This window comes from Mus caroli, unplaced genomic scaffold (genome assembly GCF_978045245.1).
Source record: "Mus caroli unplaced genomic scaffold, Mus_caroli_1 scaffold_10, whole genome shotgun sequence".
NCBI lineage: Eukaryota > Metazoa > Chordata > Mammalia > Rodentia > Muridae > Mus > Mus caroli.
Genome location: NW_028227265.1, coordinates 44,081,536 through 44,107,809, shown reverse-complemented (window position 1 = coordinate 44,107,809; position 26,274 = coordinate 44,081,536). Strand labels below are relative to the sequence as shown.

General features: G+C 48.8%; 1 protein-coding gene across 1 annotated transcript in view; it reads left to right on the top strand.

Annotated features, from left to right (window-relative positions):
* The first annotated feature begins 986 nt into the window (after positions 1-986).
* Positions 987-26,274, top strand: part of Gpt2 (glutamic--pyruvic transaminase 2) — a 33,953-nt gene continuing 8,665 nt past the window's right edge. Inside the window, exons 1-8 of the mRNA XM_021169462.3 lie at positions 987-1,147; positions 1,363-1,627; positions 11,050-11,139; positions 13,159-13,267; positions 16,763-16,893; positions 19,717-19,960; positions 23,646-23,725; positions 25,461-25,597. Of these exons, the coding sequence (XP_021025121.1) occupies positions 1,385-1,627; positions 11,050-11,139; positions 13,159-13,267; positions 16,763-16,893; positions 19,717-19,960; positions 23,646-23,725; positions 25,461-25,597 (1,034 nt within the window). The 5' untranslated portion in view covers positions 987-1,147; positions 1,363-1,384. The remainder of the gene's footprint in view (positions 1,148-1,362; positions 1,628-11,049; positions 11,140-13,158; positions 13,268-16,762; positions 16,894-19,716; positions 19,961-23,645; positions 23,726-25,460; positions 25,598-26,274) is intronic.

Here is a 26,274-nt window from a genome sequence, read left to right as displayed (position 1 = left end):
TAGATCCTTGGACTTCCATTCACAGCTGCTGCTGACCATTGTTGGGGAGTTGGACTACAGAATGTATGTCATCAACAAATTCCTTTACTATATAGAGACAACTATATAGTTGTTGTTTACTGTATAGTTCTGTGACTCTAGAGAACTCTTTCTAATACACTCCACATATGCAAAATGCATGTGTGGAGGGATCTACTGGCTGGATACTTTTGCTCAAAGTAATTGCCACCATGTTCTGTGTAGTCATTGTTCAACAAATATTTACTAAGTGCCTATATAGTGTTAGAGATGTTGTGAAATCAACGGACAGAAACAAAACAAAACAAAACAAAATAAAAACATTGTTTTTATCCCTTCTGAGTCCTCGGGAAGTATCTAAATGAGGTAAATTTTAGATGCTAGGAAGACTAGAAAGAAAATAAAATGCATACAATGGATATGAGGTGGGTCTTCGGATAGAGAGGTGATGCAAAACCGTAGCACTTGGTGTGTGGTCCCTTCCTACAACCTCCCTACGCCCACCCCCTACCCCACCCTCCCCATACACAGATTTTTGCTAACAAGAACGTTGATTCTGAGAAGGAGACTGGGTGGCATATCAAGTTTCAGTGGCCCTACTTCCTAACCAGCTGCCCCTGAGTGGCTAGGAGAACCATATGGCTGGGATGATGAAACTCAAGGCGAAGAGTGCATCACCACGCATCCCACGTCACTGTAGGTGTCCCGAGGTGAGGGTGAAGGGAGGCGGGGTGTGCATCTAGGGAGAAGCAGCCAAGTAGCAAATAAAAAATTCCAAAAGCCTCTGGAAAGGACAGCCGCTGCCTTAAACTAGGGATTCTCTGTCACCAAGACCCAGCCCAGACGACCGCTCCCCCACCCCCTGCCCAGCCCAGTCTGGTCTGCGCCAGGCTTTAGAGGACTTGTAGTTTATCCGGTTCGTCACTGCAGCATTGATACGGTCAAGACAACTACAAGACCCAGAAGTCAGTGCGCAGGCCCGAGGCGGAGTCGGCGGCGGTGGGTGTGCGAATACAGGGAGCCAGGAGGTGCTGGTGCCAGGCGCCAGGATGCGGTGGCCGGCCACCGGGTTTGGGAGCAGCCCAGGCTCACCTTAACCGGAGCGGTGCGGACAGTCCGGCGGCGACAGGCACGTTGCATACCCACATTAGGCGCAGCTCCGGCAACCCAGCGGTGTAGCGTCTTGGGGCTGCAGTGGCAGGGTGCAGGGTCCCGGTAACCAGAGGGTGGGAATGCAGCCCTGGAGCTAGGCTGGCGCTGCCGGCCGAGAGCCTTGGGTTCTTGGGGGACTGGTGCCCACCTGGGGCTGCGCGTGACGTCTTGCTCTCCTTCTTTCTGGGCCAGGGCTAACCTCGGCAGGTTCGCGATGCAGCGGGCAGCGGTGCTGGTGCGGCGGGGCTCCTGCCCCCGCGCCTCGGGCCCCTGGGGCCGTAGTCACAGCAGCGCTGCAGCCGAAGCCTCGGCGGCGCTCAAGGTGCGACCGGAGCGCAGCCCTCGAGACCGCATCCTCACCCTGGAGTCCATGAACCCGCAGGTGAAGGCGGTGGAGTACGCTGTGCGGGGACCCATCGTGCTCAAAGCTGGCGAGATCGAGATGGAGCTGCAGCGGGTGAGCGCGGGGCCTGCGGGGGGTGAGGCCAGGGGGCGCTCATGGCGGGAAGAACTGTGGCGAGCTACTTTGGGGTCCTCCCTGCAGGATCTCCAACCCTCCGAACCCCCACCCCCCTCGGCTTCCAGCTTCTTCTTTGTGCCATTTTTGGCTAAAGCGAGAGAACGCCCCCTCTCTCTCCCGTCACCCACCAGTGCCCCGCATCTGGCACAAAGTGAGGCCTTCGACGGTTCACTTGTTGAATTGTGCCCAGTTATTGAGCGGCCTCTGCTGCCAGGCACTGCGTGTTCCCTAAGTGCCCTACCCTCGTGGATCCCTTGGAAGTGGGGAAACAAGCGAATATAGAAGTGAGAGTTTCAGATAGAGAATAATAAGTAAGTGCTTTAAAGAGAGACGAAGGGGCTGGGGGCGGGGGGGGGGGGTGGCGAGGTGAAAACCCTGTTAAGTAGGAGCGGAGGGAGGAAGGAAGACTGTGTGACTGGCTGGTTTGTTCCCGAACCCTTTTTTCTGGCAGAGGCCTGCTGGGTGTTTGCCAGCCACAGTGGCTTGACAAGACCGGGACTCTGGAAAAGAAATGGGTAGACTTCCTTATCTTGTACCCCGAGAGCCTTTGATTGCTATAGTGGGAGAGTTGGGTCCTTATGACCTTAATGAGGTGAACCTGGGACTTCATCTTGGTGATGCCAGCCAGGGAGGCTGGCTTGAACTTATAGCTGTTTCTCCCTGTCCCAACTAGGATGGTTTGGCCGTGTGTGAAACACTGGTGGCCTTGGATGAAACCAAGTTTTTTGTTCTGGGGCCAAGGTCTGACTATGTAGCCCAGGTTGTCCTCCACTCCACATCCTCCTACCTACACCCACTATGCGTTGGGGTTTACAGGCATCCAGGCACACAACACAATGCCCTGCTAGGATACTGGGTTTTAAACTGGGTGAGATTTGGAAGGCAGAGTCAAGAGGGAACATCACTACTAAGATTAAAAAGAAAATGTTAGCCGGGTGGTGGTGGCGCATGTTTTTAATTTTAGCACTTGGGAGGCTAAGACAGGCAGATCTCTGTGAGTTTTAGGCCAGCCTAGTCTGCAGAGTGAGTTCTAGGACAGCTAGGGCTACACAGAGAAACCGTGTCTGGAAAAAACATAGGAAGAAGTGAAGAAGGGAAGGAAGGAAGGAAGGAAGGAAGGAAGGAAGGAAGAAAGAAAGAAAGAAAGAAAGAAAGAAAGAAAGAAAGAAAGAAAGAAAAGAAAGAAAAGAAGGGAAGAAAGAAAGGAAGGAGAGAAAGAAGAAAAGGTCACCAGATCATTCTGATTCAAGATGTGGATGGATGGGAGGGTTTCTTGATTTTGTTTCCATACTCAGCAGATCCCAGTGTCTGCAGAGTAGCATGGTCACTCACTATCCTTGAGTATGTAAGAGGAACTCTTAGAATCTCTTTCTTCTTTCTGTTGGAATTTTTATGAAGCCTACCTACATCAGATACCCAATTCTAAAAACGCTGTGTTGGATCTGTCAGTGTCTATTGCTGACTCTTTGCAGGGCTGAGTTTATTTTTCATTTTTTTAGATTTGTTTTTATTATTTAAAATATGTGTATGTGTGTAGTTATGTGCACATAAGTGCAGGTGCCCATGGAGGCCAGAGACGTTTCTTTGCTGGCCATTGGTGGTACAAGCTTCGGCAGGTTGATTTCTGAGTTCAAGGTCAGCCTATTTTACAGCTACACAGAGAAACCCTGTCTCCAAAAACCAAACCAAACAAAGCAAATCAAGAGTTGGATCTTCTTGGAGATGAAGTTCCAGGTGCTTGTGAGCCGCCTGACGTGGGAACTGAACTGGATTTCTCTGCTATTAACCTTCCACCATCTCTCCTGCCCACTGGGCTGTTTAAAGGTTGGTCCAGAGAAGGCTGGCTCCATTTTTTTTGTTTTGTTTTGTTTTGTTTTGTTTTTTGTTTTGTTTTGTTTTTTGTTTTGTTTTGTTTTTGTGCCTGACACACTGGTGGGCTAGAGACATAGAGCCTGTGCTTTTCTTTTTCAAACTTTGATATCTGGGAGGCTGCAGCTGTCCCTTCTCAGGACAACAGCCTCCCTGCTAAAACAAAGCTCGGCTGAAAGTGTTCCCTGTTCTGCCCCACCACAGTTGGTTTCTCTGCATCCGGAGCTGGGAGAGATTCCAGGAATTCTCTCTACCTTTTGCGAAATGACTGCTTTCTTGTTGGACCCGTAAAGCAGAGGATGGGGAGAGCGAGAGAGCACTGGCCTTAGTCTCAGGCCGCCATACTGTCATTCCAGCTCTGTTGCCCCCAGTTCACTATGTTTTGGGGGGATGTTTTAGCAGGCAGAGAATGTGTGAGAATGGTCCAAGAGTAGGCAGTGCTGTGATCAAAGGCTAGAAGCTGGGAAGTTCTGGGTCTAGCGGCAGGGGTTGATGTAGTTAGTAGAAGTCTGTTTGGCGGAGGGAGGTGGGGTGAATTCGATAGAGAAGATAGACAGAAGTCATTTGGATGACTCAGGACTGGGCCATGCATCCTGGCTGGGCATTCGAGCTAGGAAGGGTTTCCAGCGGTGGTAAAGCTCAGGTAGTTATATGTCTTGGTCACTGGGCCAGAAGCATCCTGACTTCCAGAACAGAAGTTCCACACTCCCGAATGTTTGAGACGTCCAAGCTAGATGAGAAGTCCTTTCTGTCCACCCCTACTCTCTGATATTTGTCTTTGTTTTGAGACAGGTTTTCACTATCTTAACAGACTTGGAACTTTCTGTGTCAGGCGGGCTGACCTGGAACTCACAGACGTCTATCCAGCTGTCTCTGTTTCCCAAGTGCTGGGAAGAAAGCCACACACCACCATACCCTCTCTGCTGCTCTCATTCAACTTCATTAGCCATATTTGTCAGTTGTTTCTTTTCTTTTTGGAGGTTGGGGGCTTGGTGCTGGGGACTTTAGATTTTAGAGCTCTACTAACTGGAGGCAAGCATTCCATGGTTGACCTAGAGCTGTATTCAGAGCCCTGTTTATTTTCATTTATTTTTTTGTTTGTGTTGGCTTAGTGGTTTTTTCCTATTTCTGTTTTGAATCTCTGATGCAAATTGGACCAATATTCCAAGGGATTTGATCTGGCTGAGAAGTTTGTATGGAATACGACTCCAGGCAAATTCTGTGTATTCTCTGGGCATCAGTTTCCCATTCTCTAAGCTTTGTCTCGGGCAACCTGAGGTGATGTCTGTGTTAGGTCCCAGAACCTTATGTTAGCTATGGAATTGCTTCAGTGGGTGCTCCTGTCAATATCACAGGTCAGACACGTGGCTTTGGTGTTTGTCTTCAGGGTGGCGGACAGGGCTTAGTCCCCAAGCTTTTTACTTCTCTGATAAGATAGCCTGAGGGACAAGGAGAACAGGGTAAGGGATGTGAATAGCCAGGCCAGGGAGGCCATTGCACCCTGACAGCAGCTCCACCAAGGGAGAGTCTGTTTTGGGGTTTCAGATCCCATTGTTCATTAGGAATAATAGCACTTTTTAATAAGCCTCAATTAAAGGGGTTTTGAAAGGATCTGACAGTTTCTCAACCTACTTCTTTTTTTTTTTCCTCTTGCTTTTTTAAAGGCAAGGATCAGGGCTTGGTGCAGTAAAGCGAAGGAATGGCTTTATTCTTCCAGTTGTAAAAGTAAACACCAGCCAGGTGTGGTGACTGTGGCCTGTATCCTACCTATTAGGAGTCTGAGACATGGGGGTTACTTGAGTTTAGGAATTCAAGGCCAGCCTGGACAATATAGGAACACTCTGTCTCAAAGGTTAAAACTAGAAAGTGTTTGCCAGGTAAGCATAAGAGCGTGTGTTTGATCCCCAGAGCTTCCGTGAAAAGCCAGGCATTGGTTGTGTGCACTTGTGACTCCAGTGCTGGTGGATCACACCAGGAGGTTCCTGGGATCCTCCTGACCATCCTTGAGGATCCCTGACCAGCCGCTAGCCTACTCAAACCAACAGGAAACCCTGTCTCAAAACTTGAAGTGGCTGACTCCTGAGAAACCACACCCAAGGCTGGCCTGTGACCTCCACTTGTACACATATACACACATGCAACTACAAAGTACACAAAACAAAAACAAGAGCTCACACAGGGCAGAAGGTTTAGAATTAGAAAAGACTGGTTACTTTTGTTGAAATCATTGTGTGGTTATGAGGATAAAATGTGTAGAAGACTGCGTTGGCCTTTCTGAATCTCTCAGTGTGCAGCTTTCTGGGTCAGCTGTAGCTTTGCTATAACAAATGATCCTGAATGGAAAGAATTCAGCTTTACTGACTGTCTTAGTTAGGGCTTTGCTGCTGTGAACAGACACCATGATCAAGGCAAGTCTTATAAAGACAACATCTAATTGCGGCTGGCTTACAGGTTCAGAGGTTCAGTCTATTATCATCAAGGTGGGAGCAGGGCAGCATCTAGGCAGACATGGTGCAGGGGGAGCTGAGAGTTTTACATCTTCATCTGAAGGCTGCTAGTGGAAGACTGATTCCCAGGAAGCTAGGATGAGGGTCTTACAGCCCACACCCACAGTGACACACCTACTGCAACAAACTCCAACAAGGCCACACCTCCTAATAGTGCCACTCCCTGGACCGAGTATATACAAAGCATCACACTTACAAATCTTTTTCTTTTTTTTTTAGATCTATTTGTTTTAGATTTTTATTAGTTTATGTGTATGTGTGTTTTGTCTGTCTGTCTGTTCATCCCATGTGTGCTGGTGCCTGTGAAGCCAGAAGAGGGTGTCAGATCCCCCAGAATTGCCACTCTGTGGGTGCTAGGAAGCAAACCCAGGTCTTTGGTAAGAGCAGGAAGTACTCCCGATGAGTGACATTATCTTTCCAACCCTGTTCCTTATAAATCTCCACTTTTCTTGCTGTCTGCGTGAATTTAAAAAAAAAAGGCCGGGCGTGGTGGCGCATGCCAGCCTTGTCTACAAAGTGAGTTCCAGGACTGCCAAGGCTACACAGAGAAACCCTGTCTCGAAAAACCAAAAAAAAAAAAAAAAAAAGAAAAAAAAGAAAAGAAAGGACATTTAACACACTCCTTGGTGTGGTAGAGGAGATTTGTTGTAGACATGAGGGAGAGCATGGCCAGAGGCAGGGATATCTGGGGGAGTCCAGAATGGACATAACCCTGAGCCAGACCAGAGGAGAGAGAGAGTGGAGAACTGGGAGAGTAACTAGGGAAAGGGTGAGGTACCTAAATTAGGGAAGGGAAGCCCAGCCCCTGGGCTGGAGGAGTTTAGGGTAAGGGGTGGGGCATCCCAGCCATACCCTGTAACAAGTCAGGACTGGGGGATGCTGGAGATCTTGGCAGCCAGACCCACTTTGATATGTTAAAGAGGCGCTTTGTTAGGCATTTGTTCGCTGTTTGAGACTACCATTGCAAGAGTGTTACCCTGTGCTAAGTCTCAGCTTCCTCTGTTAAATGAACCTGTTTTCAGGACCTGTGGGATCTCATTGGGTTTTGTCTCCAGTGCTTCTTTCAGGACTTCCTGCCTGCTCTAGTCTGATTAATTGTCCATTTGAGTCTGGGATCTAGGGACCTTTCAAATAGTTTCTGGGGTCTGGGAAGGCCTCACTTCCACCCTGTGCCCAACTCCTTTCCTGTACCCAGGTTTGTTCAAGATTGATTTGTGTGTGTGCACGTGTATTTGTTTGCGTGTGCGCATGTATGTGTTTGTGTGTGCATGTGAGTAGAGGTGCCCACGGAAGCCAGAGGCGTAGAGCTAGAGTAGAGGGTGTAAGCTGCAGGGCATGAGTGCTGCTCCTGTGCTCAGGTTGTCTGGCAAAGCCATAGAGCGCACTCTCCCCCACTGAGCCTTCTCTGCAGCCTCTGTACACTTCTTATTCTTCACTTCCTGTATTTGCTTTGCTTTTTCTCTTTGTTTGGTTCCCGCCTACCTTCTCTCACTCGCAGGCTCCTTATTTACTGTATTAGGAGTGTTTGTTGAATCAAAGGGAGACTGTGGCCTTCTTCAGCATATCTCATGAAATGCCTGGGCCATCCCTTGAACAAGAAAACTAACTTGTTTTTATTCCTGCCTCCTCTCCAGGTTTACCAGGGTGTGTATAACTGACAGGTGTGTGTGTGTGTGTGTATGTGTGTGTGTGTGTGTATTTAAGGTGTACAACATGGGAACTGGAGAAGAGCAGGGGATCCAGATTTGATTCCCAGACCCCACACTGGGAAGCCCACAACCATCTCTAAATTGAACTCCAGGGGATCTGATGCCATCTTAGCCTCTGAGAAAGCCTATACTTGCCCCTGCCTCCCAAACCCTGGGATTAAAGGCATGCACCACCACCTTTTTTGAATAGCATTTTTCTCGAGTGTGTGTGTGCACGTGCATATTTTCTTGCACATATAGGTGCACACATGTGTAGGGTGCATTAGTAGCCATACGACAACATTGCTCTCATTTTTAGATGCTGCACACCTTAGATTTTGAGGCAGGGCTCCCGCTGGCCTGAAGCTCATTGGTTCAGCTAGGTTGGTGAAGCCCAGGAGTTCACCTGTCTTCACCTCCCAGTACTGAGATGACAAGCATACACCATTGCATTGAGGTTGGTTTGTTGTTGTTTGTTTTTGTTTGTTGTTGTATTAAATGTGATTCTGTGCGTTGAATTCAGGTAGTTGCACCTGAGACACAGGCACCTTACCAACTGAGCATCTCCTCAGCCTTCCTGTTTTGATAACTGCTTTTGTCTTGCCTTGTTCCCGTCTGACGTGTCCACCAGTCCAGTGTGGCCTTTAATGCTGTTGGACTGTGGACTGGAAGGGCGATGATGAATCTTTTTCCTTTTTGTCTGAAGAAGTGTTTCACTGCCTTCCACCCCTGCAGAAGTGAAAGTGACAAGAAGAGCCCCCTCCCTTCCCTGGACCCTCCCCTGTACTGCATGGGATGCCCTTGGGAGCTATACGTGTCCAGGTGTGTTAGACAGAGGGACTCACACTGTATGCCTGTTAGTGTCTCTGTCAAGGCGCTGCGCTGGGAGCACTGCAACACTGTGTGTTCATACAGGCCTGGATAAGCACTTTGGGCCAGAGTCTTTCTGGGGTATCTTGGTATTTCCCAGCCCGTGTTGAGCTTGTCTGCCCAGAACGCTCTTCTTAGTGGCTGCTCTTGGCTGTGTAGAGTGGTCTGCTTGTCTATTCAAGGGGGCCAGTTTCCTGCCCCAGGCTCATCTGTCATGCACAGTGTCTATGGTCTGTGGGCACAAAGCCCCAAGTGTGGAGATGCTCAGTCTTCCCAGGCTTGGTGTCAGCAAGCCCTGAATTGGCTGAATAGTGCCGGGGGAGGGCACAGGGAAGGGCCATCCTGGGCTAGATTCCAGGCATTATCTCCTCCTGTATTGTGCTGGCCTGGGGCCCAGGCCTACAGCTGTGTGTTGAGTCCTGGCTTTCATTGCTGTGACAGATTTATTTTTTACTGAAGAATAGGCTGTGGGGTACCACAGAAGTCATCTATGCTCAGGAACTGTAGGCTTGAAAGCTCCAGTGACTTAAAGGCTGATGCTGATGCAGAGCTCCTCAACTGGAACCCAGGCCAGTGCTAGGGCATGTGAACCTGCCTTCTGTACACTGTGCCTTAGGTAGGTAGGTAGATCTCCCTCACTCCCAGCCGTGGCTCCTGCCTATGGGATGAGCCTTGCAGCCGAATTCCCCTCTCTCCTGCTCTCACCCAGACCCAGCCTGGGGCAGCAAGTGGTGCTACCACCTGCCATGGTCTAGTGGTGTTTGACTGCCAGGAGTAACGCTGCACATTAGCCATCTCTGAATAGCTCAAAAAGTGGGACACAAGTTACGTGTTGGGTCCCCTGTCTCCCAGACACACCTTTCAGAGACTTGAGCTCTGTGCATGAAACACTGGAGCCTTTTCTAGGCTGCTTTTCTTGGCCTACTATGCCTTGTCATGTAGGGATGTCAAACTTAGGTGGCAGCTGTTTCTCTTTCTGGAGTCCACTGTCCTTTTTTTTTTTTTTAAGTTGAGAGGTATTTGACTGTAAAAAAAAGCATGGTGGGGAAGGGACAGATGACTCAGTAAGAGTGCTTGTTATGTACGCATGAACCTGAGTTCAAATCCCCAGCTCCCAAGCAAAAAGCCAGGCATGGTCTCACCTGTACCTGAAACCCGAGTGTTGGTAGGAGTGGAGACGGAAGGATTGCCAGGGCTGGCTGTTGATCAGCCTAGCTAAAAACCAGTGAGCTCCGGGGACAGGGGGAGATATCCTGTCTCAGAGAAGCAAGATGGAGAGTTTTGAAGGATAGCTCAAATCCTCCTCTGGCCTCTACATGTTTGCCCATAGTCAAGCACACACCTGAGTGTGGTGCACATGTATGCACACATGTACACACATGTGGATACACACATATACTTGTGCACAGCTAGGATGGGAGGTGGGCAGGCCATCCCAGCCTTCTCCTTCCTCCACATTGACATGCAGGGCCTCCGTCCTGGACTAGCTGTGTAAGGCTGTGTTTATTCCTCATTATATTTTCAGTTACCCGGGCAGGTCCTTAAACCTGTCTAGTCTGTGCCTCCAGGCTAATTTTGGATTTCTTGGGCTGTGTGTGTGTGTGTGTGTAATCCCATGTTTTCACATCTCCATGTTCATTTTTACCTTTGTAGCAGCTGAAGTGTCTTTCCCTCATCTCCCGAGTGACATCCAAATATCTGTTAGTTCCTCTGTGACCCCTACGTCATTACCTCATCTGTCCTTACTCTTAAAAAAAGGAAGAAGAAAAGGAAACTAGCAAATTTGCAAAACCCGGATTGCAAGAGAGCAAAGCCAGGAGTTAACTCCTGGGATGAGTGTCTTCTGGAGGTGAACTTGAGCCCAGCATCTTTAACCCCTTGTGTGTGGTTTCAGAGTGAACCTGCTTGGGCACAGGGGACAGGAGCATCTAGGCTCTCCCCCCTTGACATTCCGCATGCTTTGCGGCTGGCTTCTGTTCCTTCTCTACTGCCATTTTGGTCCCAGTGCCTTCTTTTAGACATCCCTGTAAGGTGACAGGCCATGGATCTGTCTCTGGATGTCCCAGCCACTGAACAGCTTTTCCAGTTTGTCCAGAAAGTGGGAGGCATACAACCGAGTAGTTGCTAATCACGCCGACTCTGAGTTCAAATCCTACTACAAATCCATTTGTGACACTGAGCAAGTTTGTTAGTCTTTTGAAACCTCAGTTTTCTCACTTGTGAAATGGGGTCCTTTGTCAACTTCCTTGTGGAAATGGTTGTGAAGATTAGCTAGGGTCAGGCATGTCACAGGCACTGTGCTTGACATTTGGTGAGGGATCAAAATAGGATTGCTTATTAATATCCTGTGGCAGTGCTCCAGCTTGTCTTAGGAATGTAGGGTCTATGAGTCCTTAAGTAACCACCTGCCACCTTCTCTCTGCAGGGTATCAAAAAACCATTCACTGAGGTAATCCGAGCCAACATTGGGGATGCCCATGCTATGGGCCAGCAGCCAATCACCTTCCTCCGTCAGGTGAGCCAGCCCTCAGCAACAGGCCTCTGGGGGCCCTGAAGTGGAGTGAGGGGAGGGGGACCAGAATTCCTAGGGGATGGGGAAGGGACCAGAACAGCAAGCACCAGCATCCCTCAGGGATGTGCCACAGAAGCAGCAGCCCTTTCAGGTACCTGGTGTCCCTGTTTCTCTCTCTCAGCAATTCCCCTTCCATTGTTATCAAAAATACCTTAACACACTTTGGGGTTGGTCTGGGATAGGACGCTTCCAGAAAGGCTCTTCTTCGTCGTTGTTAGGTCTGGGGTCCTGACAGAAGCGCTTCGGTGAGGGTGTTCAGATATACATGTGGACAGAGAGATGCAAGCACAGTGGGGTGGGGGGAGGTACCCCGGGGTGAAAATATAACCCTAAGGGAGCCCCTGGGTTTGAGTGTTGGATCTGCTGCTGACCGGCTAGTGGCCTTGTGCATGTAGAAATCGTCAGGGTACCTTGGAGAGCAGATGGAGGTCAGCCTCCAGCCCAGCAAAAAGGGGAGGTTATGGCAGCCACAGCCACCTACTCTCATTGCCTCTAGGGTAATGCAGCTCCCTCCCAGGGACTCTAAGTGATGGTGGTGTCAGGCTTTATGTCTGAATATCATTGGCAGAATGTTGCTTGGGCAGGATCAGCAGGCAAGAGATAGGAAAAGCATGGTAGGAAAATACCACTGGGTAGCCTGAACTGAGGTAGGAGACAGAGCCATAGAAAGCTTTTTCCTGTAGAAGAACTGGGCCTGTTTCTGACCAAAATAACAGTCCTATATGTGTAAGGTCCACAGGCTAGGGCAGGTAACAAACTTTGGGAGTAGACAGCTTTGTCCCCTTTTCCCAACCCGTGTCACCACCTTCAGAAGGGGTACAAAGTGGGGCTTCCCTCACTTTGGGGCAGAGGGCTTATTGGAGCCAGAAGACTCCAGCCACAGCCCCTGCAAAACAGGAGGACATGCAGCAGACCCTGGTCTGAGGGATACCCTGCAATCATTGCTGAGTTTCAGAAGACTGGAGATGAGTGTGAGGGTCCAGCATGTGGAACTGGGGGACAAACAGTACCTCTGCCAGAGGAGAGGCAGGAAGAAGGCCAAGGTCCTTGATTGTAAGTAGGAGTGTGGATCTGGTCTTGGGTGGAGAGTAGGTTCCCAAGAGCACTTGCCTTTACAGGCTGTAAAGGACTCATCCCCAAAGCCAACCCAGCCCCGGGGCCACAGTTGTCCTAACTTGTCCTGCATGGTGTCAGCTGCTCGAAGCCATCATCTGTCTCTCTGATCTTCATAATGTCCCTGGGAGAGGGGGAGGCTAGGTTAGTGCTCATTATACAGAGGAGGAAAAGCCAAGAAGCTGGTTTGTCACCTGACTGGTATCAGAGCTGTGACCTGTTCTTCCCTTTAGTAAGCCTGGCGTGGTCCCTCAGCTGCCAGCTTTAAACAGGTGTGCGTGGTTTTACTGGTACCTAGTCACACAAAGCCTTAAGTTAATCCTCTCAGTTTTCACGTGTAGGGTGATTTTGTGTTACAGGGAGGAAAAGCTGTTCCGGCTTTCAGATCTGGGGATTAGTCCAAAGGAAGACCGGGAGGAGAAGGTCTCAGGCTATGTGTCTTCAGGGGTCTTACAACCTTGTTCCTGTCAGCAAGGGTTTGCTTCCCACTGTGGCTTGGCCCCTTGCCTAAGAGACCCTCTCATTCTTATGATCCTGGACGTTTGGGTCCAGTGTTTGTAGATGAGTGGAAGCCAGGGCGGTGGCGAACCCTCATGTTCTACCATGGCTCCTCGTTTGGCTCCCCATTCTTGGGCCAAGCCTTGCTGGTGTTGCCTCTCATCCATCAAATTCTCTCCTGCTGCTGAGAGCCAGCATCTTTCTCTTTGCTACCCTGAGCTCCTTCCGCCCAGCCCTCATGGAGAGGCTGTGACGCAGTGTTTGGAGTTGTTTTCTTCTCACTTTACCTTGCTCCGTGTCCTGTGTGCTTGGGTACCATAGTGTAAACTCAACTGTACCGTCTTTCTGTAGGTGATGGCACTCTGCACCTACCCAAACCTACTAAACAGCCCCAGCTTCCCAGAAGACGCTAAGAAACGAGCGCGGCGGATCCTGCAGGCTTGTGGTGGAAACAGCTTGGGTGAGGCACAGCTTGCAAGGCCCTCGAGGATGTGAAATGAATGTGGGTTCCAATGGGTCTGGGCCTATCAGCAAAGGGCCACTGTTTGTGACTGTGGCGTGTGTGGAGGTGGCTGATGTTCAGAGTGTGCACAGATACATACTCACCTTCCGTGTACTAAGGCAGTGATCGATCATGCCATCTTTTGGTGAGTCAGGTACTTAAGTATAAGTACCTCCATCCTTCGGAATTCAGGCTTGTTTAGGCCAGCAAAGGTTTAGTTCAGTGACCACCCTTAGCATCAGGAGGCTAAATAGAATGTCAGTTCCCAGTGTTGCTCAAGTTTCTTGTGTCTGTGGCATTGTCTGAGAAATGGCTACTGTTTGCTGAGGACTGGAAGCATCAGGACTCTCTCTGTCTTTTTCTCCAGTTTAATTGTTCCCATTACCCCTCCACTCTGCTGTTTTCCTTCCACCCTGCCTCTGTTCCTCCTGGTAGAAAGCCCGGGCCTAGGGCCAGCGGTTTGCCTCCTGATAGAGCACCAGGTACCTCAGGCTCTATGGAAGAGAGTCCTGGGACTTGACCCCCTGTGGATGTGAAAATGGTATTTTTCCTCCCTACCCTGCTTGAAATCCAACTCTTGGCCTCTAGCTCTTTGTTGTCATCTCATTTTCTTTCCTGTTTATCTCCTCTGCTCTTTCCCCAGTGCCTGTACAGCTTTCTTAAAGCTTTCTTAGGATGTGTGCCCTGATATTCTGAGGTCCAGAGCCAAGAGTGAGACAGATATTTTTTTCTGAATTGCTTCGTCAGCCCTTTGGTCTCTGCCTCCCTCCATGTTCCCTCCCCACTTTTCTGCTCTGTCCCTTGCTGTGGGCTCTGTGCTTATGTGCTGGCCGTGGTGACTCCATCAGCGCTCTTGGTTTGGGCACGGTGGTATCTCTGTTAGGAAAGGGCCGGTGTCCCCTGCTTCCCTGCCTGACAGCCTGAGCTCTAGACCATAGGCTGGCAGGGAGCAGCGTGTGTGGCAGGGCATTTCTTCCCCTGTACCCTCCACCCAGCACAGAGGACGAATGTGTTTCTCAGAGTAGCCCTGAGATTTCCAGAAGTTCTGGGGAGGCAGGGGGAGGGAGCTGGCTTTATGTGTATCTACTGTGAGTAGAGAGGGAATGGCCTTTGACCTTTGTCCTGCCCACTAAATCTCATCTATTGATTTTTGTCCCTCTTTGTCAGCTAGAGCTAGGGGGTAGGTGAGAGGCCGTGCCTATAGAAGGGCGATCTAGGGGTGTCATAGCAGACCAGTAAACCATAAGGATTTTGTGGTCTACCGGGCCCTGTCCCAGGAACGTGTGAGTGTGGATGAGGGCAGTGCATTCTGAGCCTTCTTCTCATCTTTAAACGAGGATGTGTTTTCTCTCTACCTCCTGCCCTTGTAAGAAAGGCTAGTGTGTCTGCTAGCACTTCATGTTAGGTGACAGTACAACCAGGCCCTGCCCACTGCAAGGAACATCCCTCTTAAACATGGATGCTGAGGTCTCACTGTCTGAGCCTCAGGCCACCCAAAGTGTTTCCCACCATAGGAGGAACAGGAAGTGGAATGTGTCTGTGTTCTCTGGAAGCATGCTGACCTAAGTGCCAATTATTGAATATGTATATGGAGGGTTTTTAATTTTTTTGTTTTTGTTTTTGTTTTTCGAGACAGGGTTACTCTGTATAGCCCTGGCTGTCCTGGAACTCACTTTGTAGACCAGGCTGGCCTCGAACTCAGAAATCCGCCTGCCTCTGCCTCCCGAGTGCTGGGATTAAAGGCGTGCGCCACCACCACCCAGCGGGCTTTTAAATTTTTAAACATTTTAATTTAATTTTATTTTATGTATATGGTCATTTTGCCTGCATATATGTCTGTAGCAATGAGAACACTGGATCCCTTGGAACTGGGAGTTACAAACAGTTGTGAGCCACCATGTGGGTGTTGGGAGTCGAACCCAGGTCCTCTGGAAGAGCAGTCAGTGTTCTTAACTGCTGAGCCATCTCTCCAGTTCATTTATAAATTTTTTAAAAATTTTATGTATGTGTTTTTGACTGCTTTATCTATGTGTGCCCCAGCTGTGTGCAGTGCCCACTGAATTAGAAGATAATGTCAAATCCTCCTGAAACTGGAGTTACAGGAGGCAGTAAGCCACAACTGTGCAGAGGCTGAATCTGGGACCTCCGCAAGGACAGCAGGTCCTCTTAACTGCTGAGCTGTCTTAAAGTTCACCCATGCTTTCCTCATGACCTTTAAGATTGTTTTTCCTTAGCCAGGCATGGTGACTTGCCCTTTAACTCCAGCAGTCAGGGGGCAGAGGCAGGCAGATCTGGTGAATTTGAGTCCAGCCAGAGCTACATAGAGACCCTCTCTTTAAAAAAAAAAAAAAAAAAGTCTCTTACTAATGCTTTCTTTATTGTCCATCTGACAAGCAATTCAGTCCTTATGTTGTGTCCTGGATACGAAATATCCAGGTGGAGCTGTGGGAGTTGTCTTACCCCACTCCAGACACAGCTTAGAGCAGGCGCTCTTCCCCACACTGAGGGACACAAGTGGCTGAGAGGAATGGCGCCTCTGTGCTCATGGAGTGTCCTCCCACTTTTGAGAGAAGCAAACAGTAACAATAATCGGGCTGGAGAGAAGGTGCAGCCGTTAGGAGCGTGTCTTGCTTTCCAGAGGACTGGAGTTGAGTTCCCAGCACCCACGTTAGACTGCTCACAACTGCCTTTAACTCCTGCCCCTGGAGGGTGTCTAGAGCTTCTGGCTTCTGCAGGCGCTTCCACTCTCGTGCATACACCCACACACATATACTTACACACGTAATTCTTTTAAAAGTGACTCTGAAGGATTTTATATGTGTGTGTCGTTTGGAGCTTTCATGACTTACCGAATAAGAGGCAGAGAGCTAGAGGAGTACGTACAGAGAGATGAAGAGAACAGACTCCAGTCTGCTTGGTGTGATGGAGCACACCTTTAATCTCAGTGCTCAGAAGGCAGAGGCAGACAGATCTGAGTTTGAACTCAGCCAGGTCTATATAGCGAGTTCCAGGCCAGCCAGGGCGATATACAGAGACCCTGTCTCACAAAACCTGACAATAACGAGCAAAGGTTGACAGCCAAGCTCGAGAGGGGGTGAGTGCAAGAGAGCTTGCAGATGCCCACCACAGAGGGGGCACAGCATGGGCTTCAGGACTGGGTGTGAGCCAACAAAAGGTGGGGCTGGGCTATTTAGGGTGGCTAGGGAACTTGGTACTTTAGAAACCAAGGCTCAATATATAGAAGATGCTCAGTAAACCCTGGGTGGGAGGATGTGTGGGTGGATGGATGAGCCCAAATAAGTAGGTAAGCATCTCGCCATAGCCCAGAGGAGTAAGAAAGAGGCCCCACCTTAGTGTTCACCGCCATCTTTATCCACAATTAACTACATGGATATCACACTTACTCTATTGAACATCTTGCCTCTAATCCACATCTTGCTTGTCGTCTCACAGGATCTTACAGTGCTAGCCAGGGCGTTAACTGTATCCGTGAAGATGTGGCAGCCTTTATCACCAGGAGAGATGGTGTGCCTGCAGACCCAGACAACATTTACCTGACTACTGGAGCTAGCGACGGTATTTCTGTATGTGCAAAAGTGGCCTTGCTTGTTTGTTTGTTTTTCATGACAGAGTTTCTCTACGTAGTCCTGGAACTCTCTTTGTAGACCAGGCTGGTCTCAAACTCACAGAGGGCTGGGACTAAAGGCATGAGCCACCATACCTGACGATGGCCCATTCGTATACCCAGTGTTCACTTAGGCGATGAATAACCTGGCAAGTTAGGGCCAAGTGCTAGGCAGGCAGGATATAGGCTTGGTAGATAGAGCAGGCCACCCTCTGGTACTCCTGTCCCAGTAGCTTCTAGTCCCTGATAGTTTGCATGACCCTGGCTACAACTGTAGCATCAGTTTCTTTCAGAGGCTCTGCCAGCAGGTCCTGCTGCCGGGGAGCTATAGGATCCCTGTGTTTGCTCGCTGGCCTCTCTGTTGCTCAGCACATGCTGTGTTCTTCCTTTGCTGCTCGGTCTCTGCTAACAAGCCAATGTCATGATGGACTAGCATTAACACACGTACATAAAGGTCACCCCCCCACCCCCCGAGTGTTCAGTTTCTGTTCTGTAGTGAAAAGGACATATACTATAACAGCAGCAGGAGCTATAAAGGCCCTCTGAAAAAGACCAAAAGATGCAGCAATGTATGGGGGGGGGGCAGGGGAGGAAGTGCTTTCTAAGCCAAAGATCAGTGGATGCAAAGATCTTGATCTGGAAAGAGGCCCAGTGTTTTAGAAATGAATCTCAGGTAGGTGAGCTCACACAGTGGGGGATAGTTACCCAAAAAAAGGGCCAGGGAAGCAAGTCCTGGCTAAGTTCTGTAGGGTCCTAGAAGCTACGCTCAGGATTTAAATCAGAACATTAGCACTTCAGTAAAGGAAGGGAGTCCACACGATTTAATCAACATGCAGCTCAACTTTGGCCTGGCCAGAAAGAGCCAAGTAACAGTAACTGATGGAGCGCTTAGGAGATGAGGAGTCGATCAGCAGCAACGTGGGCCACGTGGAGTAGAATCAGTGGTTCTGTGGCCGAAGAGTCTACTGTGGCGTGGGGCACGTGGACTAGACTCAGTGGTTCCGTGGCTGAAAACTCTTCTGTGGTGAGGACGTGTGGACAAGAAACAGTGGCTGTGTGGCTGAAGAGTCTGCTGTGGCTTTGGTGAGGTGGGCTAGAAACAGTGGTTACATGGCTGAAGTCTGAAAGTGTAGGCTTGTGGAGGGTTTTTATTTGGTGGCTGGTTCTGTTTATCCCTCAATGCTGAGGATCAAACCTGGTTCTTAGGATGGGGCAAGCAAGCGCTTCGCTTACTTAGCTGCGCACCCCCATTCACTTTTGGCATATTTCTCTTCGGCTCTAGCCCTCTGCTAAGCACCATTAACTTGTGCATTCTTCCTATGAGCTGAGCAGTGGTTGCTATTATCTTTTCGATCTTATAGGGGCTCTTTGTCTCCTCACAGGCTCTTGTTTTGGAGTTGAGTGTGTGTTTCCCAGAGCCTTGCAAGTAGATAATGCATTAGTCTCCTACTCAAGCCCATGAGGAAGTAGGCCCCGAGACAGTAATTGTGCATCATACCGTCCAGTCTGGCGGGAGTCTCGCAGCACGGAACTGAACCTCAGAGGAACCCTTTGCACATGGAAAATGGAAGCTCTCCCAGCAGACGGTTTTAGCTTGCTGACTCCGAGAACCATTGCCATTTTCACCAACACCTCACACAACCCCACGGTTTCTTTTTTTTTTTTTTTTTTTCTAGAGTTGAGGACTGAACCCAGGGTCTTGCGCTTGCTAGGCAAGCACTGAGCTAAATCCCCAACCCCAACCCCAATCTTAAAGAAGAAATTGTTTTCTTCTTTAAGATTTATTTATTTTATGTATATGAGTACACTGTAGCTGTTTTCAGACCCACCAGAAGAGGGCATCAGATCCCGTTACAGATGGTTATGAGCTACCATGTGGTTGCTGGGAATTGAACTCAGGGCCTCTGGAAGAGCAGTCAGTGCTCTTAACCACGGAGCCATCTCTCCAGCCCCTATGGTTTATTTTCTTAAGAAATATATAAATATGTACCCCACTTTGCTTAAAAATGGGTGGAAGTACCTATCACCAGGTAGCTGGTGGCACCATTTCACCAGTCTCTTATGTAGGAGTCTTAGGTGTGGGCCAACTGATGATTATATTGGTAAAGTTGAGTTTAAATGAGAATACCAGGGTGAGGTCTAAATAATTCTAGGGCAGGACCAGCTTGGAAACCATTTTAGAAAGTGTTTGCTTGTTTGGGTGTTTTGAGACACGATCTCACAATGTAGCCCAGGCTGGCCTCAAACTCATTATGGTCCTGCCTCAGCTACCCAAGCCCTGGGATTATGCATGTATTACTGCATACCTGTCACGTGTCCAGTCCTTACTACATGCCATGTATTATATCAAGAACTTTAAGACAGTCTGTGTTCTGTACTGCCCACAGCACCCCTCATGTTACAGTTAAGGAAACAGAATCAGGGAGCTGCAGCAACCTTGATAGGCTTGCACTCGAGGCCGCAGCTAGACAGCCAGGGCTGCATCTCATCTGGCTTGTCTGCCCATTGCCTCTTGAAGGATGAGAGAAGCAGCAGGAACCCTATAGATTAACTGTGGGTCTCAACCTCTTTGGGGAATGTTGACTGACCCTTTCACAGAGGTCACGTAAGACCACTAGAAAACAGATATTTACATACGATTCATAACAGCAAGATTACAGTTCTGAAGTAGCAATAAAAATAACTGTAGGTTGAGGTCACCACAAGATGAGGAATTACATTAAAGGGTTGTAGCATTTGGAAGGTTGAGAACTGCTGCTGTAGATGTTGCTTGTTGTTGCAGACAATCCTGAAGCTCCTGGTGTCCGGTGGTGGCAAGTCACGGACCGGCGTGATGATTCCCATCCCCCAGTATCCCTTGTACTCCGCGGTCATCTCCGAGCTTGATGCGGTTCAGGTCAACTACTATCTGGATGAGGAGAACTGCTGGGCTTTGAATGTGGACGAGCTCCGGCGGGCATTGCGGCAAGCCAAAGACCACTGTGACCCTAAAGTTCTCTGCATTATCAACCCCGGAAACCCCACAGGTCTGTACTTGACTCTCTGGCCACATTCTTAGGGGCTTGGAGCGGCTGGTGTGCCAGACACTTGACTACTCAAAAATTAAGTTACGCAAAGTTTTCTCTGTTCCAGTTTCCCAGTTCTCTCCAGATTTGCTAACAGCTGTGAGCCTCGCCCCAGGCCACCTTAGGAGATGAGAGGCTGGTATCTTTTTTTTTCAGTTTTTGTTTTGAGCAGGGTTTTATTCCTGACAGGACCTATTCTTTTTCCTATTTTACATCCAATTGTAAAGACTCATCTCCTTGAGGTTATTCACACAATCACCACTCAGTCTAAGGTTGTTTTATGCTAAGTTCCTCTTGTTTCTCAGCTGGATTCAGAATTTTGGTATATGAAGTTTGGCTTTTCCTTTCAGAAGAAAATTCAATATTAAAAAAAAAAGAGCAAACAACAAAAAAGCCTGTTTCTAGACATTGAGAAGCACTCAAATTTTGTATATTTTTCTTTAAAAAGAAAAAAAAAGTAGCCATCGCTGCTCGTTGTGACTCCCGAGCTGCTGGCTCGTGTGTCTCCAGGGCTCTTTGGATCAGAGAGCAAGAACTCCTTTCTCCTTTGTTGAGCTAAATTGAATTGAGGCCAGACTACATTAGAGTTGATTGTGGAATCTGCTGCTCTGAGATGTGAAATGATGCTGCAGTCTGCTGAAAACAAGCACTTTAATTCCTGCGTGCAGGCAGAGGTGCAACTGGTGCAAACACTGGTGTGTGTGCTCCCGTGCCTTGGTAGGGGAATGGAGTTCTACCCACGATGCACTTCAGGGAAATGACAGAGTTGTATTCTCAATTGTGCTGTCGGCCAGCATCACAAAGTGAGCTTTGAGAACCTCTCAGACCAGTCCAGACAGCTGAGGAGAGCTACTTCTTTAGGACTGTGGTTCCTAAACTTTTAAAGCTTGTTAAAGTGAAAAATGTAGGCTGTGCTCACTGACACTTTAATGACTGGGCTAGGGCTGGAGAATTGGCAGGTCTACTCAGTCCAAGATGACACTTGTGCTGATCCCAGGGCCACACTTGGAACAGCAAGTCTGGCAGCATTTGTATGCTGAGTCGGCTGTTGAGTCAGTACTTTTTTGTTTGTGTCTTTGGAGACTGCGTTCCTGTCTGGTCTCATACTTGCTCTGTCATCTGGGCAGGCCTCAGACTCAGAGCAGCCCTTCTCCAAGCTCTGAGTGCTGGGAGTACAGGTGAATGCCTCTGGCTTGTCTTTTAAGTCAGGATTTTTTACTCAGGCATTTATCGACTGTATATTTCTATAAGTACTATTCTCTCTCTCTCTCTTTCTCTCTCTCTCTCAGACTAGGTCTTACTATGTAGCTCTGACTGTCCTGGAACTTACTATGCAGACCAGGCTGGCCTTGAACTCACAGACATCTGCTTCACTGTCTCCCAAGTGCTGGAACTAAAGTCATGCATCACCATGTCTGGCCTCATAAGTCATCCTTATGAGATTAACTTTTGAGTGGGCACCATCTTTCCTTGCTTTCTGGGGTCTTAATGCATGGAAATCAGTCAGCTGCTAAAAGTGGGTGGGTGATAGGAAATGGAAACTTTCCAACCACATACCATAGCCAGCTTGGTTAAAAGATGTCAAAAAGACTTGAGATGTTAAGCCAGGGTGCTTCTGGTTTCAAGATGAAAATCCAACTCAAAACTGAAAGACTGTATGGTGGAGCTGTGGAGTCCGGGCATAAAGCAGTAACCTGAATCAACGTTATTGTGTTTGCTTCTCAGCTCCACTGTCCTCTGAGTTGGGTTCCTTCTTAGAATTTGTCCTTTGAGGGCCTCAGCAACTCCAGCCATTGCCCATCAGATGAAACCTTAGAACACATCTTCTGTGATCTCACTGAGAGCCGCAGCCCAGGAACTCACTGACTCTGGGCTAAGGACTCTGATAAGACAGCTCTTTTACTTATTCACTTAGAAGCCCTCCTTAGGCTGGCCTCGAACTTGCAACCCTCCTGCTTCAGCATAGCAAGTGCTTGTGTTAGAGGTGTTTGTCATTATACCTGGAGTTGGGCCAGGGCTATTCCTCTTATCTCCTGCTGGGGTGTCCTCATAGGACATCTGTGGTGTGTTACAGAAGAGAGGAAGTGTAATCACAGATGTTTCTGTCAGTTTATAGGGAATTTCTTTTGCCCATCTTCTGGTTTGGCCCTTAGATACTTCTTTCCAGCTTTTTGGACCTGTATCAAAGCTGTGTCTTATGTCTCCTCAAACAGGGTATAACCTGACCCCTGTAAAGCCATACATGACTTTCTCTTATTCTCTCAACTGTTCATGTTTGTCTCTTTGGTGTCTTCATGTGCAGTGATTGCTGAGTCCCAAGCCCTGGGTAAGCATAAACTTGTCTTTATTTTCAAGTGTGGGTTGTGTGTAGCAGTGGAATTTTTGTATCTTTCCCATCCCTTTTCCTCTACCAGTCTGAAGCCTTTTCAAGACTCTGGCCCTTCAGTTCCTCTTTGTGTTCCCCTTTGCATTTTGTGAACATGTTTTGGTATATTCTAGTGCTCACATCTCTGCTTGTATTCCATTCGGATATAGTTAGGAGATCACGAGACCCTACTAAGGGTTTGCAGGCTGTGTCTACCCACAAACTGGCCTGCCCCTGTCTGCAGGAGTAGTGCTGGTTCCATATAGAAATCATTCTGTAGATAAATATATATATACATTTTTTTCTTTTTAACCAAAAGGTAACATTCTCCATGCTTTTCTCCATTATGTCTACACATGCAGAAATTATACACATGAATATGTGTATAGATCTATATTTGTGCATATATGTGTAACATACATATATGCTGTACACACAATAAAGAAATCAGCAAGCCCAACTGAGCACGCCAGAACTTCCTGGTGTTTCACTCAAAGCCAGAGGAAAACACAGGGGGAAAGTTCTACTCCCACCTTCTTACCCTTTGCTCTCTGTCTTAGTGGTGTGTCTGCAGGCTGCTGACTTAGTGTCTTGCTGTTTGAAGCCATTCTCTGACATGGGTAGTGGGTGTGTCTTCCCTGTGGTGTTGAGGCACGTCCTGAGGAAGCCAAGAACAGCAGTGTGTTCTCTCAGTGTGCAGAAGCAGCTGGCCGGAGGCACCAGCCTGGCTCATTCATTCGGTGTTCTGCAAGCACTGATTTGAGCACTCAGGGTAGATGATGAGCTAGGATTAGCTTGTCACTTCCTTGTGGGCGTGTGCATCTGCCTTTCTCGGAAGACACCCACAGCTTTTCTTCGGTAACTCCAGTTCAGTTACCATCTCAACCAGTCCAGTTTGCTTCATTGCTTGCTGCTGGCGTCGTCTAGGAGCGTTAGGGACCTAATGAACTCCACTCGGTCAGTTTTAGTTCCTGCTTACTGTGACACTCCCATGCCTTCCTGTCCTCCAGAGAAGACACACATCCTGCACACATGTGCACATCCCAGCCAGATGTGAAAGGCCATTCCTTCCCCGTGTCTGACTTCATTGCGTTGGACAGGAGTGGAGCCTGTAGCCACGACTGGAGCTTGGCTTTGCTGCCTTGCCCAGCAAGTAGGAGGGTGGTCTCTTGGGATCTTCAGGGAACTTAGGACACCCAAGTGATTTGGGTGGGAGTATTATTTGGGGACAACTTACATAGCATTACAACCTACATTTTGGTTTTCTTGGGGATTTTGTAGGCCAGGTACAAAGCAGAAAGTGCATAGAAGATGTGATTCACTTTGCCTGGGAAGAGAAGCTTTTTCTCCTGGCTGATGAGGTAAGAGCAGTCCCAGAGATTGGTGGGGTACATTCAGAGAGGGAGGGGGTGAGCCCTCTTGTATAGGGGAGAATTATTATTATTCAGGTCTGATGGTTCGATAGCCATAGAGAACGTTCTAGGCAGAATGATTCTGGGCAAGCAAAGGTGAGGATGTTCATTCTTATCCTGTGAACTTGGGACATAAATTATCTCTCTGTTGGTTCGGACTCTAGTTGTATTGTACACACACACACACACACTTCTCTGTATATATGGGAGACTGAGAATTCACTGGGTGACCCAGGCCACCCTAGAACTTACTGTATAGCTTAGGCTGGCTTTAGATTCCCAGCAATCCTCCTGCTTTAGTCTCACAGTGTTGAGACTACAGAATTTTAACAGATTACTTTAAACTTGGAAGAGGAGGAGGAGGAAGAGGAGGAGATGATGATGATGATGATGATATATATGGTTGGAGCCTGGACTCAAACTGTGTCTTCCAGATCCTTCTCCTTTCATCTCTGTATGTTGACTGTCTTCCTAGCCTTGAAAGCAGCTTTTCATCGTTGTAATTCCAGCAAGTTTACACCTGATTGGTTCAACTTGAGCCATAATTATTGGGCCAACCACTGTAGCCTGGGGTTGCAATATGCAAATTGGCCAGGCCCAGGCCAGGTGCAAGTTCTCTGCCCTTCCCAAACTTCCACCTGGAAAGCCAGGGAGGCCTCCCTGAGGAAATGCAGGGGCTCCTACCTAAGAGGGGTGTGTGGGTGTAGCTGCCCTGTAGGGAAGAGGCTGAAGCCACTCCTAAGGCACAGCTCCCTGCCTCTTGGTGGTCCCTGTCTTCCTTCTCATTTACTCTCCAGCAGTTTGTGAGCCTGGGAGGATGTCAGGTCTGTAACTGTAACCTCTCGAATGCCGATCACGAGGCCTGGGCTTCCCATTCTTTGTGTGATTTGGAGGAAACTGAGAGTCCATCGTAGCCATTGACACTTTCCCTTCATTTCAGCATGTTTACCGTCTCCTTTCTCTTTAAGCACCCTGCTCCGTTACTACATTTAATTTGCCATAAGTAATTATCGATCTAAAAACCTTACTTTCTAAAGATAAAGAAAGAGGCATCAGTGAGACCTGGGGATTCCTTCTGGAAGTGTGCTGACTGGGAGGAGGGCAGGCCTCTGACTGCCCCACTGACGCAGCCAGCCAGCTTCCCTGAGTGTGGAATAGGCGGGGTGGCTGTGAGTGCTAGATCCAGAGACAGGGAAGTGCGGGGGTGTGCTCTGGCAAAAAGAGCAGAGACAAACCTGGCAAGTGGCGTAAAGGACATCCCACAGAGTTCACCCCAGAACAGAGGGCAGGGGACAGGAAGCTGCTCCCACTAATAGAAGAATGAACAACGCTTTAGGAGAACATTTGCTGGGGAGGATGGAAGTCCCTGGTGTCACCACTGGCCTGATGCATCAGACAGGCAGGCTGGAAATGGGTAAATGTAGAAGTCAGGGGAGCTCCTGGGCTGTCTTAGGATCCAGTCTGAGGCTTGTTCTGGAATGTTCCTTCAGGCACCTTCTGACTTATGTGTGGAAATAGCATTGGAAGTGGGGCTGACTGGCTTGTTCAAAGCTGGACTTTGTGGCCTTCCCCTGACAACAGGTTAACTCTGTACCTACACACCTCTCCTGGGTGTAGACCGTTGGCTACTCTGAGCCACAGCCTTCCAGAAGGACTCATGGCGACTGTCATGTTTCCCCTGCAGGTGTACCAGGACAACGTGTACTCTCCAGACTGCAGGTTCCACTCCTTTAAGAAAGTGCTTTACCAGATGGGGCACGAGTACTCCAGCAACGTGGAGCTCGCCTCCTTCCACTCCACCTCCAAGGGCTACATGGGCGAGTATGTCTGCCGCTTCTCCTCACTGCCACGGGGCGGGTCTGTGGTCCCAGTGCTTGCACTCTCCTTTCTGCTTGCTGCTCTACTTGTGGTCCACCCACATGGTTAGTAAGCAGCCTTCATCACTTGCCGCTGGTGTAAGAATCAGGAGACAGACTCTCTGGCAAATCTAGTGGTATAAGAGCCATCCCTGTACAGAGGCTCCAGGGAAATGCAGCCAGGCTCAAAAGAAACCAGACTGTGGATAAGTGATGGGAATGAAAACAGGTCCCGTAGCAGCTCTGAGTCTGGAATCTTCTGCTCTAACATTGCCTGAAGTCTGAAGGTCCATGAAGGGAGGAGTTAGATGGATAGGTACCAAGCTCAGTGTGCAAGGCTGCCTTAGCACTGGGGTGGTTATAAGACCGATATTTGGGGCCCATATTTGTGACTAGTGTTTACTGAGCACTTACCCTGAGATCGCAGCACTGAGGACTCTGCCGTCACAAAGCCAGTGTGTTACCAAGGAGTGAAGAACAAGGCAGAGAGGAAAGCTATGCAGCCGGTGGAGAACTGAGGTCAGAGCAGAGGTAGGACTGCCAGGAGGTGGGACTGGAGTACAAAGGGAGACATTTGGGAGAACATTCTAGGTCGAAAAAATAGCATATGAAGCCTGAAGAAATGTTCCGGTAGCGGGGTGT